The sequence below is a fragment of the Gobius niger genome, assembly GCF_951799975.1.
Source record: "Gobius niger genome assembly, chromosome: 4".
Taxonomy (NCBI): Eukaryota; Metazoa; Chordata; class Actinopteri; order Gobiiformes; family Gobiidae; genus Gobius; species Gobius niger.
The window spans coordinates 13129692-13149810 of record NC_136855.1 but is presented as its reverse complement, the minus strand read 5'-3'; the positions used below and the strand labels follow the sequence as shown (position 1 = coordinate 13149810).

The 20119-nt window shown below is 42.6% G+C and overlaps 1 protein-coding gene across 2 annotated transcripts in view; it reads left to right on the top strand.

Annotated features, from left to right (window-relative positions):
- Positions 1-6071, top strand: part of sema6d (semaphorin 6D) — a 29269-nt gene extending 23198 nt beyond the window's left edge. Inside the window, exons 15-20 of one of the 2 annotated variants that reach the window (XM_079554823.1) lie at positions 95-172; positions 257-315; positions 928-984; positions 1497-1676; positions 2847-3088; positions 3199-6071. In XM_079554823.1, the coding sequence (XP_079410949.1) occupies positions 95-172; positions 257-315; positions 928-984; positions 1497-1676; positions 2847-3088; positions 3199-4272 (1690 nt within the window). In that variant the 3' untranslated portion in view covers positions 4273-6071. The remainder of the gene's footprint in view (positions 1-94; positions 173-256; positions 316-927; positions 985-1496; positions 1677-2846; positions 3089-3198) is intronic. The other variant, XM_079554824.1, reaches the window with a different exon arrangement.
- The last annotated feature ends 14048 nt before the right edge of the window (positions 6072-20119 follow it).

The following is a 20119-nucleotide window of genomic DNA, read 5'->3' as shown; positions in this document are numbered from 1 at the left end:
GTGCTTTGCGGTTAATCTTTAGCCTGACACGGTCTTTTATGTTCAGGTAATATTAAACCACCCTCTAACCAATTGTTTGCTCTGGTGAAAATAGGGCATGCATTGCTTCGAGGGATCCATATTGTGGGTGGATGGCTAGCGGAGCCTGTGAGAGGATCCCGCCTGATGTTGCGTAAGTGTAAAATTGACAATGTAGTAAATGTAGAGTAAATAAATGTTGTTTGTCTCAACCGTATCGTCTGTTTTTTATCTTTAGGAGTGGCTATGAACAAGATGTCGAGCTTGGAAACACGGCTCATTTGGGAGATTGCCAAGGTAAAAAAAAAAAAACCTCAAATCGTGCCATATGTCCTACAGTACAACCAAAATATCAAATGGCAAAACCGCTTACAAAAACATATGAACACACAGGCATCTTGCAAGTAACTCCCCTTTTGCTAACTTTCCCAGTACACACTGACCGGCCATAACATTACGACAAACACAATCAAGTGTTATTGCAAAAGCATATCTCTTTCCCGGTCATATTGTTATGGCTGCTCAGTGTAAGTCTATTACAGAACACACATAGTACATGGCCCTCCTTAAACTAATGCAGCAAATCAGGACATGTACACTTTTGTCATGCTCAGCTGGTGTGAATAGAAGTTTATTTTGAGGTTTAAGGCCTAAGTAAGCGCCATAGTTTCTTTTTTTTATTTTTTTTTATTTGACTCTTCATTGATACCCGCTGAACATGACCGCCGCTGAACCCCATATCGATCAGACCCAGAGCAAAGCTAAAAGGACACGGCGAACGGAGTGCTATTTGTCATTAGCGCCACAGAAAATAACCTGCACTCGATTGGTAGTTTTCTTAGTTTCTTAGCTCTTTGAATGCCCTTGGTGCTGACTGCTTGTCCTTTTGAATCCTTTTTATTTTTGTAGCGTTTTTGGGCACTACGTCCGCTCCAGATTACAAATCATTTGGCGATCCCACCTCTGGTTAGTTTGATCTCTTTTTACTCCCAATAGTTTTTATGTTACCATGAGTTCAGCCCTCTCCGATCTGAACCTTCCTCACCGCCACCACCACCACTACCACCTCCATTCTTTTATTTTCGTCACCACTCGCTCCTTGAATGCTAATCATCACGTTGCATCGCTGTCTCCAAATCATTTCCAAAACAATTCACTGCACATCTTCCTCTGCAAAAAAAAAAGAAAAAAAAAAGAAAATCACTTTACTTGTTTTGTGACTTTCTGTTTTATCACCCCCTTCATGCATGACCGAGCACCATCCCAATCATTTCTACTGTTGTGTACACACTCCTTACTTTCTTTCTCTAAAAAAAAAAGTTATGAATTTCTATTGGACTCCCACAGCTAATGAATAATTGATAAAAAGTTTAAGACTAACAACAAAAGTGACTTCTTCTTCTACTTGTTGTTGCTACTAACCCAGACACAATAACGGTGTTGCCCAAGTGTGTTAACCCTTTTGTTTGTTACCGCAGACATGGAGTTGTCAGCCATGCCAGTCACAGGGCAGCCCCGCGGAGGGCGTATTCTGCCCCCCATAGACATGCCCACTCAGACCCCCAGCCCCGTACCTGGCCCAGAGCTCTACGACCAGGGCTTTGTGCTGCAGGACGACCCCTCCACGTCCAATTCTTTAGGCTCAAGGGGGCAAGAGGGTAAGGCCCATAGGGGAGCCGCTAAAGCGCTTCCCCAAAGAGCTCCTCTATGCAGAAGCTCAAATTAGATGAATAGATCAATGCACTTAATGGCAGTTTATTGTTTTATTCACTTTTATTTTAATATTGTTGCTGTTTGGCAAAAAAAAAGAATCATTGTATCTCTGGTATCTCAATTCATGTTGATGGTACAATATAAGACAGCAGGCTATTAATTAACAAAAGCCCACTGAAAATCCTGCGGTCTACATTTGGACCCGACCCATCTGATGTAGGAAATATACAATAATGACTTATTTTGTGCAAGTTCAGTGAGCTTCTAATGTAATTTCTAAAAACATAAATAAATAAATAAATAAATAGTGGATGATAAAATAAAATAGATACATATTTTCTGTCTTGCTGCAACAATATTAAATGTACACCTTTTTATTTAACTTGTATCTATTATTTCTATATCTAATGTTTGTGATTTCTGTTACTTTGATCGCATTTTGTAGTCTATTCCCTTGGCTATACGTTTCTTTCTTAGTACACATTTGGTAAAAAAAAATCTATTTTCTTCCTTTTAATCATTACCCCTTTCACTTACTTTTATTGATTCTTTCACACGTTTTTTTTTCTTTCTTTCTTTTGTTTACCTTCTGGCTGCCGGTGTAGATCTTTTAACTCCACTTGTAGTAACAGTTTACCTCTGGGCTGGTAGATCATTGTCCGGGCCTGACATCTCTATAGTGGCTGCACACGGGAATGACTAACTCTTTCAATGTCTGTGGTTACTAACAAACTATCTAAAAGACAAACCGTCCCAATTTTCTCCCTTACAGCTTCTGAATCGATTGAGCTGTCTGACCTCTGATAAACCTCTTGGTAAAAAAAAAAAGCATGACAAAAATACAATCAGGTTTTCCTGGACTAACACAACGCTGCTTCTTATAGATGGCGAATTGGATGTGGGTACCTAACAGCTTGTGACACCATTTGTTATTCATCTGTGAATAAAAATCGATCAATATGTATGAGGTTTCAATGTGGTTGACTGGTTCGAGCTGAGAGAGTCATGCATGGTTGTGTCTTCACGGACATGCACATTTCGGCGGGTGATTGAGAGAACGTTTTTGATAGCTAGTTCTCAGCAGAGCGTTAACATATTGGCATAATGTGTTGTAGGTATATGGGACATCCAGGCAGGAGACACTAACCAGATGGTGCACATGAACATCCTGATTACCTGTGTGTTCGCCGCCTTCCTGATGGGGGCGCTCATGGCCGGGCTGTTTGTCTTTTGTTACCGAGATTCATTTCTGCGAAAGCCAAGACAGATTCACAAAGACGCGGAGTGTGCGCCCTCCTCCTCTGACTCCACTGGGAGCTTTGTCAAACTCAATGGACTGTTTGACAGCCCAGTGAAGGTACAGTTCTCATTAGAATGGCCTCCCTTCATCAAAGTCACCATAATAGATGTGTTTGGAGGAAAATCTGGTAATGAGTTTTAACACTGCCCTTTTCTTTTTTTTTGCAGGAATACCAGGCCAACATGGACTGCCCCAAGCTCTACACCAACCTCCTGAGCAAGGACCTGAATGCACCCGGCGCCGACACAAAGACCATGATCCTCAGAGATGGATGCCAGCCCCCGGAGCTCGCTGCTCTGCCCACTCCTGAGTCAACCCCAGTGCTGCAGCAGAAGGGCCTGACGCCCATCAAAAACCAGTGGGAAAGGGCTCATGGGAAAGTGTCTCGAAAAGAGGCCAACTCAGCGCCCAAGAGCCCTCAGTTTCTGTCTTCATCTCCAGCTCACGCTCAGCTGGCCCTGGGACACTCTCACATCCCCAGTGCAGTGGTGCTGCCTAACGCCACGCACGAGCTGCCCAGCATGGATTCGATAGAGGACGACTCGCTGCCGCGCTCTTCAGAGAAGAGGTCCAAGAACCCGGACTCCAAACGGAGCCACAAAGATCCAAAGAGGTCTGTGGATGCCAGGAATACTCTCAATGACCTTTTAAAGCACCTCAATGACTCTGTGGCCAACCCCAACGCCATTATCCAAGAGGAGGGCGGACCCCGCCCACGACAACATCTCACCCTGGAGCCTATGGAGGAACTGACTGAAATACCCCCCAAGGTGCCCAGCCGAGAGGCATCCCTATACTCCCCCTCCTCCTCCCTGCCCCGGCACAGTCCAACCAAGAGAGTGGACGTGCCCATCCCTCCCTCCCCCACCAGCCCCTCAGGCAGCCTGAGTATGGGGGGCACACTGGAGCGGCCAAGGTACCCGCTCCACCGGAGTGCCTCTCACAGGGGTGCTCTGTCCACCTCCCCAAATGGGGTAACCATGGGGGTGTCTGTCACCCGCCAACACAGTATGAACAGAGGGTACATACCCCCCACCCCGCCCTCTAGACTGGACTCTCACTTGGGGCCGGGGGGTCACCCATCGTCAGTGTCCCGACAGAGCAGCTACAGTGGGCACGGGTCTCTGCCCCGGACAGGACTGAAACGAACCCCATCCCTAAAGCCTGATGTGCCCCCCAAACCCAATGGGTTCTCCCCACAGACTCCTCAGATGCGGGTGGTGAATAAATACAGTTATTAGTGACTAAGCACTGACTTAAAAGCAGCTCTCAGCTGGACTACTGAAGAGCTTTGATCCCTGAAAGGGAAGGGCACTGGATGGGATGGGGTACGGCCCACTGTGGTTTGAGCTGAAGGTGTGTGCCCCTTTAAAGATATGCACATTCACTCATGACAAAGGGAAAATCACACACGGCCAAAGATACTCCCAAGATGTCCCATCTCTGCCCTCGTCACGGTAGCCACAGAATATAAAGTGGACATTAGTGAATCTACTTTTGTATTTGGGCTTGACCGTCCCAGTTCAAGGTAACGGTTGCCTTGCAGAGAGGAGTCTCTCTGAGCAGGAGCTGGTCGAAGCAGAGGAATACTTGAAGAATGGGTCTCATTTGTCACTGCCCTTGAGCACTGTCTTCCCACTAATGTGAACTGAAGAGAGAAAAGCGCTGGGCTATGCCTTTGTAAGTAAGACAGCTTGGGGCAGCGGGGAAGAAAGTCAATAATCAAAGTGTGCGTGCTGCCTGATACAGTATGTTTGTCAAACTAAATGTCAGTAGAGAAAAGTGTATCTGATTTCGTGAGTGAAAGAGTGCGTGTTTCTACTCGGATCCTTTATTATGGAGCGATTTCAGACTTCAACTCCCCATGGTATTTCATATATGTGCTTATTTTCAGTGTTAAAAGTGCCATCATAACTTTCAAGCTATTGTGAAAAAATAATACAAGCATTTCATTTCCAGTTTTATAAATTAATTTTGCAACTCAGATGCCACGTTCAGCTGCCTGTATGTAACCACATTTCCATCAATGAGACTAATGCACTGTGCTAGACAATATAACTTCAAAGGCATTACAATTGTATCCAGTGACCTCCTTTTCTAAACTGGGAGCGAGTTAACTAGCTTTGGTCTGTCATCTGTCCCTACTGAAGGATCTGCTGCTTGTATGTTGAATGAGTAGTCCAGCAGGTTTGTGTAAAGACATTCTGGCCTTCACTTAAAGAACGGTGCCACATGCTGAAGAAGCACCTTAATGTCCATCAGTTATCACAGACATGCTCACTGGTATCTCAACTCCTTTCCGTGCAAACCGAAGCCTAAACCATACTCTGTGTCATTTTTTTTGGTAGTGTTTAGGTGACTCCTAGTTTAGGCTGAGGCCGTGGGAGAGGAGCTCGAGCCCGACTCACTGGGAACTGTACTTACATTTATCTTACATTGCTGCTATTGGTTTTTAGATAGCTGTCGGTCATGTGGTTTCAAGCAAGTCTCTTGATGCTTATTTCAAATCTACCAGAACAAAGATGGCTCCTGATAGTGGTGGGGTGGGTTGTTGTGAGAGTTTGAGTTTGATCACGGACAGAGGCCAAGCAACAAAACGTACTGTAAAGAGGGGGGCATTCATTGTCAAATATAGGAGTGACACTGGTGGCTCAAGAGACGATTTTATGTAGCAATGGTATTAAAAGGAACATTTGTGTCTCATCTCATCTGAATTATGAACAAAATGGATATGCCTTTGTAATGTTTTGATTAAGGGGACTATATGAAGCTCTGATTGCATTGAGGTATTGTATGGAAAAAGGTCATCCACTCCTAAGCATAGAGTTAAAGAAATGTTTCCACGGAATAATTTGTGACAAAAGCATGGCAAGTGAGTATTGTTAATTTCCAAATTTCATATCAGTCAAACTAATGTTGTGAGGTGAATCTGCTGCATATAGTCCCTTTATACCAAAGCAACACCGATGTTAAGCCCTTGTATCAACATTTCAGGGCATGTGTATTTTTATTTTGTGTCTAATAAAAGAACACTACTTTTCCTCCGGAGCTCCTTCCTTCCTTGTTCAATCTCATTCAAAATTGATTAACTTCACTCACGAACAATACAGGGATGAAGCAACAGCGGCCATGCTGCTGATATTCTCTGTTCAGCTTCTGAGAATGACCTCACTGCACCAACACGTCCAAACTGTATTCAAATAATTGTTATTTCTGAGCGGCACGGTAGCGCAGCGGTTAGCGCCTCCGCTTCACAGCTAGAATGTCCCGGGTTCGATTCCCACCAGGACGGGGCCTTTCTGTGTGGAGTTTGCATGTTCTCCCCGTGTTTGCGTAGGTTTCCTCCGGGTACTCCGGTTTCCCCTACCACTAAAAACATGTGCAATAGGTGAATCCTCCAGCCAGGTGATTCTGACCATCAGCCTGGCTCCACATCATGGAGATGGGTCCCCGGGCGCGGCGCGGCCGTCGACCACTGCTCCTTACGGGTTGCCCCAGTGGCATCGAAGGATGGGTTAAATGCAGAGGACAAATTTCCCTACGGGGACAATAAAGTATACAAACAAACAAACAAAAGCTAATATGAATATTTACATTTATATTTTATATTTACAAATTAGAAATCGTATTTGTTTGCCAAACGCTGGTGTAACAGTTCACGCTTATCAGAAGTCTTATGTAGAATCAAGATTTTCTTAATTTAGCTCTAAATCCAGTTGTTTAGATTTCATATCTGGCTTAATCCTGATTTAGATTTGCTACAGACCTTGTACGATCTTGTAGCATGGTTTAGTCCAAGTTCAGACCTCATTTGGAAATGGATTAAGTCTTGATGTTCAGACCTGGTTTGTACATTGTTCATGTACAACTAGTTTTACGCTTTTGTATTTACTGTAGCTCTAGTTCACTGGTAAACCCTGGGGGAGAATTGGTAAACTATACAATAAAAAGCAAAACAGGCAAATCCCCCAGCTATGTTGTACAGAGTAAACCTGTTATTCCCACTGTTGTAATGGTTCTTGTGATACTGGAGCATGGGTCAAATGCAAAGTACAAATTTCCCTAATAATAACAACAACAAAGTACCTTTTCCGTAGTACTCCATTACCCCCGGAGAGGGGATATTCTTACTTAGTTAAAAGGGGCTGTTACTTGCTATTCAATTGGATCTTTAATTTAGCAGAGTGTGGGAAAGTCTTCTGAGTCAAAGTGAAAGAAGAGTCGTTTCAATGACAAACACTCCTCGACAAAAAAAAGTCAGTCTGAAAAGTAATTTATTTAGGGAATGGATTCTGGTTCACTGTCAGTATTGAAAAGAGCGCTGTTAATCCACCACGTAGCGGTGCCATGCAGTGAATGTATTTTCTTGTCAGTGGGACGTCGGTGGTTAGACCTTGCACTGTGCAGCTCATCCCTCCGGCAGCCAAATGTATTAACGCATGAGCACCGTCAGCAATAGCACGGAGCTTCTTCATCTGCTGTAATGCCGAGAGTTTGTTTATGGCCATTGACAACAGAGGAGCTGCTAGATCACGCTGTGGATAACCAGAATGGAATATATTGCGAAAATCTCTGTTTGGGTAACACTCCATGATACGTTGATGACTGCTTGAAAACATACAAAAGCAAATCATTCTGTTTACTCGGCTATCCAGTGCCAAATCAACATGCAAATCACTGCACACCAGGAGGCAGACAATTATCCTCTGACACATTGCAAGGAACCAACTTAAATGTAGTGAAATATGGGATTTTTTTCTCCGGGTAGATCATGGTTCTCAAACTTTTTACAAATACAACTCCAGTATATTTAGCTTTCCAAGTGCCACCAGGGTAGAAAAGCATCAAATCAGACTGAACTTGGCATGGAATAAATCATGCCTTGACTACGTAAAAAAGCAAACAACAAAACCTGCCCATTACAAAAGCATTCATGACACTGAACACTGCCCGACCAAAATAAAAAGTCGCCAAAAAGATGGCTTGCAGGCTCAAATATCCGGTTGGACCACTTTGATATTGTATTGACGATGGGAGAGTGTGACCACTGCACAAAGCCTTCTCCAGCACATCCCAAAGATTCTCAATGGGGTTAAGATCTGCACTCTTTGACCAATCCATCTGTGAATGTGATGCTTTACGCTCCCTGATCCACTCTTTCACAGTGTGAGCCTGATGAATCCTGGCATTGTCATCTTGGAATATGCCCGTGCCGTCAGAGAAGGAGGAATCCATACATGGAATAACCTGGCCATTCAGGATGCCCGGGTCATCAGCTGAAAAAGTTTAAACTATTACATTAACTCGTTCCTAGCTTTCACCAACTTTTCTTCATGCTTGATCCTGGCGCTGTAGCTTTGGCATTGCAAGATGACCAGGGCCCATGCTGCACTTAAGAGAACTTGCACTTTAGATTTTGCAGCAGTTCTATTTTTGTACATTGCTGGGCCTGCATCTTTCCTTCTTTCAGCCCCTCTTAAAAACCTGCCAAGGCCTTTTACAGAGTGTTGTATCAGAGCACGGGGGCTGTGATTGGCCCGTGGATCGCTCTCTGGACAAGCCTGCTTTATGTCACGTCATGTGGAGGTTGAGGCGCTGTAGAGGGGTTTACAGTCAGTGTGAATCAGGCCTGAGAGCTGTGAGATGGACTGTGCCGCTTTGAGCCCGAGGCAGGGTGGAGTTCATCAGAGCCACTGAGCCCATGAACAGAGACATTACAAGCCCCTAGAATGATTAAGAGCTTTGCCCTATTTTTAGCCCTGGTTGTTTTGAAGTTGGGAGGCCAGCGCGGAGTCAGCCACACCAAATAGCGTGTGGGAAACTTTCCAAAGTGGTATGCTCTCTCCTGAGCCAAACATCTGGACTAAGTAGAGCTCAAAGCATCAGATCTGAGCCATCAAAGTGGATTGCATGCCCAGGCAGGAGCAGTAGGTTTGGACGCACTGGATACTGTACATTGTAAACAGTGATGACATGCATTGATTAAATCGTGATAAGATGAGCTTCAAACAACAAAGACTAAAGAAGAGATGGTTGGAGGAGTGCTAATCATCCCTCGTGTGTTTTTTTAATCTGTAGACTGCAAAACAATTAATTTTCTGGCTCAGTGGGTAGCCTAAAAGACACAAAAACATCTTTTTGGCTTTTGTGACACACTTTTGAAAGTCATACACTGTCAAAAGAAAGAAATTTGACTATAAAAACAAACCAGCACAGTGCAGGCTCAGCGGTTAGCGCTCCTGCCTCACAGCAAGAAGGTCCTGGGTTCAATCCCTGGACGGGCCTTTCTGTGGGGAGTTTGCATGTTTCTCTCCTGGATGGGTTTCCTCTGGGTGCTCCCTGGGTTCCCCCATCAACCAAAAACATCCACAAGAGATGAATCCTGACCATGAGCCTGGCTCGACATCTGGAGATGGGTCCCTGGGCGCTGTGCAGCGGTTGACCACTGCTCGTTATGGCTCGCCCTCGCAGCATCGAAGGCTGGGTCAAATAGAGAGGACAGCCGTATACATTTAAGACGCCTCAACCCTTAACCCTTAACCTAACAGTAAGGTTTCAGGCAAAAATAATAATCACTTCATTTCATTTTCTTCAAAAGAATGAGTATAAGCCATTGTTTAAAGCAGTGACACGTTTGATAAAGAACTAAATTGTATCTAAACTGGGAACAGTGCTCTGAAGCCCAAACTCCACTCTAAAAATGAACCGTTACTACCACAGGATACTTCACTTTATTTGTTTATTTGGAGAGGACAGTGCACATTAATGAACACTCAGCACAGTTACTTTGTGTAAATGTGCCAGATTTAGTAGTCCAGGATTGGCTGTAGATTTTCACATCTAAAAGCTCATTCTTCCATAAATTAAATATGGGATCGACATAATCAGTAAGAATTTGGTTACTTGCACTGCTCCAGTAATTTCAGTTGAACGTTTCGTACTAGATGCCGCGACGGTTCACCGTGGAGCACTTCCAAGCCGCCAGTGTCCTCACTTCAACTATAGCTCTCAGTCAGGACACATCCACATTAATGCGTTTAGACCTTCATCCAGCGCTGGCGAAGAGAAAACAATCTCTATTCAGGATGGCATTTAGAACCTATCAGGTGATTTGAGCTGGTCTTTAAGGATGCTTTACCGCACATCGAATTGGAGAAGACAACCAGGCAGTGAACAGAGGGGCCTGTCTCATTGTGATTCATTCAAGTTTCTGATTGAACCAAAAAGGGTCAGAATCACCACCTAAAGCTGTCTCGCCGTCTTAGCAGTTTATTATCTTTAAGGTACAACTACTGCAGGTTTAATGCTGATAAAGTAGTAAATCAGACTCCAGAATATAAAAAAGTCCAAGCAGGGGAAGCTGACTTTTTGTCTTGTAGAAAAGTTTGTTTATTTATTTCCCACCAAAGGCAGTAAACACCGCATTTGTCAGACAGAAAAATAAACCACATGAGCAGCTAGCATCTAAATATAGCGATTTAAAAAATGAATAAATCTAACATGGAGAGTGTAAATCAGCACAACTGCTTTGCCCTGTTTTACACTTTGCCTGTTCACAGTACTCAGTTACATTTACACAAGTACCAAGAGTAGTTTTATGATACGGTGCTCTTTATACTTCTATTTGTTAGGATACGTTAGGATTAACAGTGGGATTATGCCAGTATCCCAGTGCTTGCGCCTCAAATTGGACAGTCAAACAAACAAACAAAAGCTTCAAAAGTGCTTTATTCTACTCCTTCAAAACCCTGGCACGGACCAAACTGTCCCGGTGAAATCATTTGATGTGCCACGGTAAACTGTTCGCTCTTGTGTTCTCATGACAGAGGGGCGCAGGGGCCTTTGAGAGCGCGCCCCTTGGGTTTTTACATGGAGGTGACGCCGTCTTTGGGATGTTTGTGCAGCAGGCTCCTCGGGCCCATCTCTGCCGTCAGACTGTTGACACAAGTGCTCCTTCATTTGCTTTCCACAGGACGTCCCGAGAACTCGCACCTCCTAGCAACGCGGCAACACACTCCCACGCGCACACGTCCCCCTTTGGGCCGCTCTGACAGGGGCTGTGTGGGGGCTGGTGGGCAATGGGTGGGGGGGAGTGATCTGCTTGGGAATGGGGCACAACAAAAAAGGCGCCTCTTGCTATTCCGGGGTACATCCCATCCTCTCAATTTATCAGATGGTCTCTTTGAATTAGGAGAGGCGAAGGCAAACAGCGCTAGCGATTCTGGAGCCATTTCATTCATTTGTCCTCCAGCCTGGACACACTTTACTCCCATTACAGCCCTCAAACAGCCCCCCCTCTGCAGTGCGCACCCCCACAGCCCAGATAAAAGCACTCAACATTACATTAGCATTGTGCATTTGGAAGTCCAAGTCTCTAGGCTCAGTAATAGCCAGTTAAAGCTAAGATAGCACCAACTGCGGTCAGTGGATTGCTTTTGTAATGGCTGGAATTCAAGAAGTTTAGTTTGAAATGACTCCTTTAATGATTAACATTCATTTTGCGTTTTTGTTTAGTTTGAAATAATTCTTGGCCCGTATAGACACAGACGGCATCGCGTCATACAAGGGGGCGTGGCCTCGGCAAGGGGGAAGTACGTTTTGGGAAACACCATTTGTCACTCTTTTTAGCCGATTTCTGGCGGACTATAGACTTATTTATAACATACAAATAAAGTCAAGTCAAAATCTGGTCTATATGGATGTTTTTGCACAGCAGATTGTTCAGCAGAAGCGAAAAACCGCAGTTTTAGCTAGCGTTAGCATGTAGCATGACGTTAACATGGAGCATAATGGTAAATGGACTCAACTTATATAGCGCTTTTCTACCTTTATCAGGCCCAAAGCGCTTTATAGTAAGGAACCAGTCACCCATTCACACTCTCATTCATAATGAGAGTGTGATAATGTAAGCATTGTCAGTTTTTTACATATTTATGGGGTGTTTAACCACTTTGCTCCTCTCCGTGCCTTTGTATCTTTATTTAGTGGAAAACTATGTCCAAAATTCAGCATTCAACCCGGCTCAGCTAGGTCAAAAAGTTTACAAAAACCAAGATGTGAAATAAAGTTAAATAAAGTTGTAATTTAAAAAAAGGAATGTAAAAGGTTAAGATAACAAAAGGTAACAAAACAATTCCAACAAAAGGGAATATTTACAACATGTACGAAAGGTAAACAAAAACGAGTATCTCCAAAACAAGTCACGCTCGGCCTAATAACAAAAAACAAGTGACAAAGAAAATGAGACACATCTAAATTAACTTAACTAACGCAACGTTTTGTCAGCAAGAGTGCATATGTGCATCAGCCTTGACTTCATAACACAAAACAATAATAAATAAATCAAGTATATGTAGCCTACACACAGTGATCAGCAGACTTGTGTCAGTTGGTCCTGATAGAGACTTTGCAATCGTCTCCCCGTTGAAACAAATAAACTCAATTTAATATAAAGCTCATACTTAAAGGGACTAGATGCAAGTTAGTCATTTTATACTCACTACTGCCACCTCAGGTCTTACGCGTAACTGCAGCTTCTATATTAAGCTCGTGCATGACGGCACTTCAGACCCGAATTAACAACATTTTGAGTGACAGTTTAGGATTTTAGAGGCAGTTGTGGTGAACAGGTCTGAGCTCATTCTACTCACTAGGACATTACTGGAACATGTAGCGGGAGGAAATACTTAATTTGAACATTTTTAAACTACGTAAAGTCGCTTTAACCACAATAAGTGGGTCATCACGCAGAAGTGAAGTCCTTCGAGACATTTGCCCCTTATTCCAAAAGTTCATGGCTCAGTCTCAACCAAACTTAGCGAGCCACATCTCTCCTGTGTACTGTATTTTGCGACAACAAGGTAGAATAAAACAAATATTAATGATATAATTAATAATTTACCGAGTTTGTTGTTACTTTTTTTGTGATGTTTATCATTTCATTTCCTTATTGGACAAAGATCGTGCTGTAAACAAACTTTACCAACTGACCATGAGGAATACAGAATGATTGCTCTTCCTATGTGAATAACTTTTCTTGATAAAATGACCACTTTTTTTGTATAAAACAATGATTGACATCCAACATGATCCCATCAAACTAAGTAATAAACATATCCTTGTCTATGACCATATAATCGGGCTTTACCTTGAATATACCTTGATGTGACATTGATCTGAATTTTGAGGCTAATGCATGTTTTTGGATGCACTCTTCTCTCACGGGACGGGCCTAAGACGGACACAATGATGCGATGAAAGAGTTGGGAGTCTTGTGTGTGTGGAGCCGGCCAAGGTCGTCCCTCGGCGGGCTCAGATGAAAGTCAATGGCATGAGCAGAAAGCACTGATTAAAATGTGCTTTGAAACGGCGCAGCGGCCCACTCACAAAGCCGAGACTTATTAGGTCCATTTCTCCGCGTTTCTGACTTCCTCGGCGTGGTACATCTCGGAAATTTAAATTTGATTACGCTGAAATCATCCATCTGTGCGCCTCCGCCGTGTCCTCTTTACTTAAAAGCCCAGAGGTGAAACCAGCAATTACATTTACCAGGCTCTCACGCGGGAAGGTGCTTAGACACTTTCTTTGTGTGTTTTTTTTTTTTTTTTTTGTGAATAAGCTGGCTCTTTCAGCTCCCAGAGACTCTATATAGGGCAATGTCGAAGTAAAGCATGATGGATGTGGAGCTTCAACTGGAAAAGATAAACGTATCAAAGTCAGTTTTATTGTCAAAATATTATTTAAATTGCGTTAACAGTTGAAACAACAAAGGAACAACATCTAAATCGTCAGGCCACTTTCCATAGGCATAGGCAAGTTTATTTGAAACGCAACATACAAAAGCCAAGACCTTTTGTGTTGCTGTTGCTGTTTCTTATATTTAAGAGCTCTATATTCACTCACTTCACTCACTTTCAGTACAAGAACCTTCTTCAAGTCAACAGTTTCAGCAGGGATGCAACAAAGAATTGTAGTCCCTTGATCATTTTGGTGGGCCTTTGCCACATGTTTCTATATCAGGCTTTTTGGGGGCTCCTCTATGCCCTGGGCCCTGGGTAAACGGTACACTTCATCCCAAAATACCAACACCCCATGAGTGTGACTGCCAATTTGGGATGATCATCACTAAAAGCACAACTACACATGATATAAACACACTTGGGCAAGGCAAAATGTCTTGCAAAAAGACGATACTATCCATACAGACACCCTGTCACCCTGAACACAATGGCTGTATAATGCACTTTGCCAATACAGTAAGTAAATGTTTCATCTTGTATTATTATGATGGGGCCAATTTGGCTGTAAGATTTTGATTTGGCCACTGGTCTTTGTGGCAATCAGTACTTTACCGAAACTAAACTAAGCTAAGCTAAGCTAAGCATGCAGTGAGCAAATCTTCCGGCTCAGTACTGATGACCAATATCCTGGATTAAGATCTGGAGAACGGCCGGTTGGTGCTGCACTGCTCTGACAAGCTACTTTATACTTAGGATTTCTTTCTGTATGTCTATGGTAACTAGTAGCCTGCATCAAAAACAGTCTGACCCAAGCACAGTGCATCTGAGGCAAATCACTTATAACACCAGACTACCAATATAAATGTCTGTGTTGACTGAATCATTTTTGAAATATAACCATTTTGTGTTTAAAATAACTGAGCAGCATCAGCTTCCTGGTTGTCAGCTACGCAGCGGCGGAGTGATCTGCTAAGTTACAGGATCTACAGTAGTTTGTTTACTTGCGGCCTTACCACACGTGGAATTCACAAAGGAGCTTTCTACAAATCAGATATGGCAACAATTGGAGGACTACCCCATGATTTTGAAGAGGTTTTTAATGCAGGCTACTAGTTACCATAGACATGCGCTAGCCAAGCACTAGCAACTATCTCCAGAAATCAACAACGCTAGGATAAAGTAGGAAATGAGGCCCAATGTCAAAAATCATGAAATATCCCTTTATGCACATGCATTTTTAAATTACGTGTAGTCCCTTTAAGTAGTTTTTTTTAGGGGGGGGGACACGAAAACCTGCCTGTTCTGGATGAAAAAATTTTCCAAGTCCGGTTGTATTGCTTTAAAACTAAAAGACAGATTTATGTAGAGGATGTTTTTAAAACATTACAAACTATTTTAAACTTGTTCAGCAGAATCATGCATAAACCCTGGAGGTCTAATAACAGGGTAAGCACATATGAAGAAGAGTCCATTAAAGGGGGGGTATTATGCAAAATCGACTTTTTCAAGCTTTACATCATGTTATTATGTCATTCCCTCATTAAAAACATGCCTGAAGTGTTGCCTTGGCACATTCACGTATTTTTGAGTAATCTGTAAAAGCTCTGATGGCGGCCATCTTAGGGATAGGTTTGCCTGAGTCCTCCTAGGAACGCCCCCACCTCCTGGAGACGCCTCCGAGCTTTCGTCACCAGCCGAGTAACCAACATAACGCTCCTCAGCAGAACCCCCTCCCCACTGATGCCACAGACAGAGTGTGGAGGGGGCGTGTCGGAAAGGGTCAGAGGTTCTTAAAGAGACGGGGGCCTATTTCAAGACATTCACTCCAGCCATTTTGAGAGAGCAATTTTATACTACAAGGCAGTTATTTTAATTTACTGCATTTACAGACCAACAGAAGGTTTCGTCATCATTGTGATGTGCTATAGACTGGTGCTATGTGATTGAAAAAAGCATAATACCCCCTCTTTAAGACTGCAACAACTGCAGTAATATTGATTCACAAATGGCCACCAATCAAACCGATTGATTGTGATGAACTGTTCAGTCCCACAAATAACCATTGCTTGAAGGATTGGTCAAAGAGAACCTCCTGAGACAAAAAAAGGCTTCAAATAGCAAATACCTAAACCATCTAAGGGCAATTTCACGAATTGACTGCTGCAAATCTGAACATGTTTCTCTGGCATCGCGTACTAGTGTAAGCGCTGGGATAAACAAAGTAGCCTGATGAGCGCAGACATCATTGCATGTTGAAGGGGGGGGGACTTTGCCTTGGCGCCTATCGCTAAACTGCAGCTCTCCAATCAGCGGCATTGACAACACGAGTAGAGACAGCGCGAGACAGAGCCCACAGAGAGCTGGGCTGCGGAGGGTTTAATGCGCTGGCCGGGTTATATAATGACTGAAGCCTTCCCAGCACTGAGCGGTCGCTTTGCTCCCAGATAACCTCCAGGAAATTCACCCCAGCGTGCCGATTTTATGGACACATCTGCATAGCCACCTGCGTTTTACTGTGGGACAACGCTATTAAGGGGGTATGGGAACATGTGGAAAGGGTTAGCAAGTGCTTTACTGATCATCAATTTGTGTATAGAGGGGGGAAAAAAACAGATTTCAGCGGGTTTAAATAACAAGCCAATTCACAAAGCCACTGAACCCATGGTAATAAGCAACCTCCAGACCGATTAGCCATTGTGAAGAGATTGAACTTTTGACCTCGCTGTGTAGCTGCAACTATTTGTCTGTGTGGACTTTGCGTTTTGCTTCTGTGAGTTTCCTCCAAGTGGTTTCATCTACCACAAAATGAAAAAGAAAACTGAGCGCACTTCAAACTAACAGCATTCTCGTCGGTCGGGATGCTACAGGAAATTACTAAGCACTTTGTACCTCACAAATCACAGTGGTAAAAATATTCACTGCTCCCTAACGTTTACCACTTGTCTTGGTAGCTTTCGATCTCTTGCAGAGACAACACTCACAGCTATCCCCAGTAAAAAAAAAAAAAAAGAAAAGATGTGATCAATCCCACTCTTTCTGGCAAAACGCTGAAATACGACGCATTTCCGGTGGTTCTTCCAAAATTCTGCATAACCAAGTAAGCGTAGGTTGTAGTTCTCAACCAAAAAGACTTCAAAACATGTTCTAATCATTCTTCTTTGTTTTTTTTTTTGCCCAGGATTAACATTTTCAAAAGTCCTGGGGTGACCGGATTTAAAAAATAATAAAAACCCCATGGAGACTGATTTTGATTGTTGTTTGTAGGGCATTGCACACGCTTTTAATAATAGCTTTGTGGTTTGCTAATTGCACCCATTCACATTACAATTCCAACTTTGCGATTCAGCGTGAGACTCATTTCTTAATAGTTACAGTGTGCAAAAGCAACAAATACTTATGGTTCAGAAGTCACAAATTCAGTAGATTCATTCCAGTCCGAGTTGACCACCAAAGCAGCTCCCGCATGTCTTCTCTTTTCCGCTCCACCCGGGCAAGGTCGCTCTAAAAATGTCAATGGTTATGCTCATTGTGATGGATCTACTGGAGTAAGTTGCCAGAGTGAAAGAGCAGCTGTCTCCAGATCGAGGAAATCGTAGAAAAAAAATAATAATAAAGTTTTTCGCCGTGTGGTGTAGTCGAGTGTGTAGCGGAGTTTTGCAGTTTGAGCGGACCAAACAAACGAAGCGTGTCCGTGCGGCTATGGTAATGCGGGGAGAAATGTCAAGTCATCGGAGGGCTTTCCCGGCATAAATCAAACAGCATCAAGGACAAGGGATCTGTTTATGAAGCTTTTAATAAGGTCACACGTACATTTATTAACACGCCTTTGTACTTTTTATTGACTTTGAGGCAAGACTTTAGAACTTGGACTAAAAGGTAAAAGGGACAACAACGTTTTTCATCATTATTCCTATTGCCCAGCTTCTAATATGAGTTTGTAAGTACACCAATGATCTACCCATACAATCATTACGTCGAGGCCCATATCTGGTTATACTAAAGAAGAGTCTATCACCTACAGCTGCAGGGCCTCCTTAAGTGGAGTCAGGACCACCCTGGGGGTAGTGAGACGAGGTGCCGCAGGTCAAAAGCTGAGTTAAAGATGCAATAAAACATTGAAGACATTTATTTATTTACTATGGTAGTTCTGAAAACTGGGCAGTAAGGGTCAGATGAATTATAAAACACATCATTAAAGTAGATTTGGGTAATACGGTGCTCATAAATATTACTAACATCAATTACATTTCCAGGTGGGATGTTGCCATAGGTGGGAGGTCACCATCTTGAAAAGTTTGGAAACTTCACTTGGATCCTTGAGTTGTTCATGTTTAAAGATAAGCAACTCACTTATTGTCCCAGAGGTAGTGATTTTATAAATGCCTGTTTGGGCCTGGGCAGGTTTTAACCAAGGGACATGTACATTGACAAAGCTTCTGTGTGCCCATAGTCACATGCAGACTGCATAGCCGTTGTGTGGGGAATTAACCTTTGACTTTGTCGTGTAGCTGCAACTATATAGAGTATGTAAGTAATTTGACAGTGGAAGAAAACTGGAAAAACCTGAGGAAACAGCCTGGGAAGCCTGAGCCTCTGAATTTATCTAAAAAAAACATCATAGTAGCAGTTACATTACGAGCATAAAATAAATGGCACAAACCTCCAAAGTCATATAAGTTTATGTCCACATATTTATAGGCCAGTCTGGTATAGGACACATGGATTTCCCAAACTATTATGTTGTAGAAAATGTAAAATGTGCTGTAGCTTTGAAAACACCATCTGCCTCTAGAAATGAACCTTATCATTGATTGGTTTAAAACATTCCACAGGTCGAACCACAAATACAAGGCACTATCAGCTCCTGGGAACTTCGAAAACCAGTCGTGGGAAAGTTCACCAAAAGAAAAAACTCATTCAACAAAACACCTGGCATATAGTTTCTAAAGGCCACAACAAGTACCACCGAAAACAGATTTGTCTTCCTGAGAACCAGCAGATCTAAATCAGAACAGGACAACCCAGTTTGAGAAACATTACCGTAAGGGTTTATTGTTTCCTCACATCATTCTGACACATCTGGCAACTTGTGAAGTTTGGTAAAGACAACAATGCTGTACTAGTTTGTTTTTCAACAGTAAAATAATGCAATGATGCCAAGTTTAAGTGTTAAAAGCATTATTCCAGACCAGACCATGCTTTCCGAGGAGGTGATACAGATTTCCAGACAGTGAGTGTGCATCAAAAGACTGTAATCACCAGTTTTAAAATACAACCCGAGTTTCCTTACAAGTTCCCAACATGGGATTTCCAAGTGTCACACGATATAACACAGTGGTTATGTTTAGATCAACCAACTCTAGCTGAGAAAAGACAACAACAAACACTGGCAACACTGAATCCAGATATAAACCAGATTTGTAAAAGTTGGCTTGTTTATCACATAATATGAGCGGCGCATAAACTTTTCCACACAAAGTAGGACCTCATCAAATATTTGACCTATAGCAAGTGCCATCCGAACTAGATCAATGTCAGAAACTCAAATCAAAACTCTTCTAAAGTAGGGATGGTCCGATATGAAAATTTTCTGCCGATACCGATATCCGATATTTGCCTCACTGGTGTGGCCGATATCCGATATTTGCCGATATTTATTTCAACGTTAAAAATCAATAGAAAGGCTTACTCAAATGTGGTAAAGTTTGTAAATTGTTCCATTATTGGAATGTCTTCTGCTTATGCCTCGGACACATCTCACAAACCAGGATGAAACAATCCTTTTTATTAGAAAAATATTAAAAAGACCAAATGCAATGTTGGAGTGAAATGTAATTTTGTTTTTGGCTAAATATTTACTCAGACCTACTTATTATTATACTTTCACCCATGTCCTCTATTAATGGTAAACACTGACACTGGGAATATGCTAGGCTACTATTTATTGTATTTCTTATTAAAATATGTAGCATACCATGTTGTTTAAGCTACATGTTTTAACTTTAAACAAATCTGATAAAGGACACACAGCTCTGTATGAAGCTTTGGAATTGGAAATATCATAATGTCACTTTAACAGCACCTTATATGAACTTATGAGGCCAGACTGAATATTTAGAGTTGGTTTAGAGCTGGCAAAAAGCAAACAGTAGATTTACAAGATTAGCATGAGCTTTGAACTGCACCGTTTTCAATGATAAATGCGCGAACGATGGCAAATGCGTCTAATTAAATATGCGCGAAAATGCGACATGACAAAACGCCTCGTTTTCACAGGTCATTATCATGACAAAGGTGAGCAGAGTAAACGTGAATACAGACATTATCATCACTGTAGTTAGACCTACAT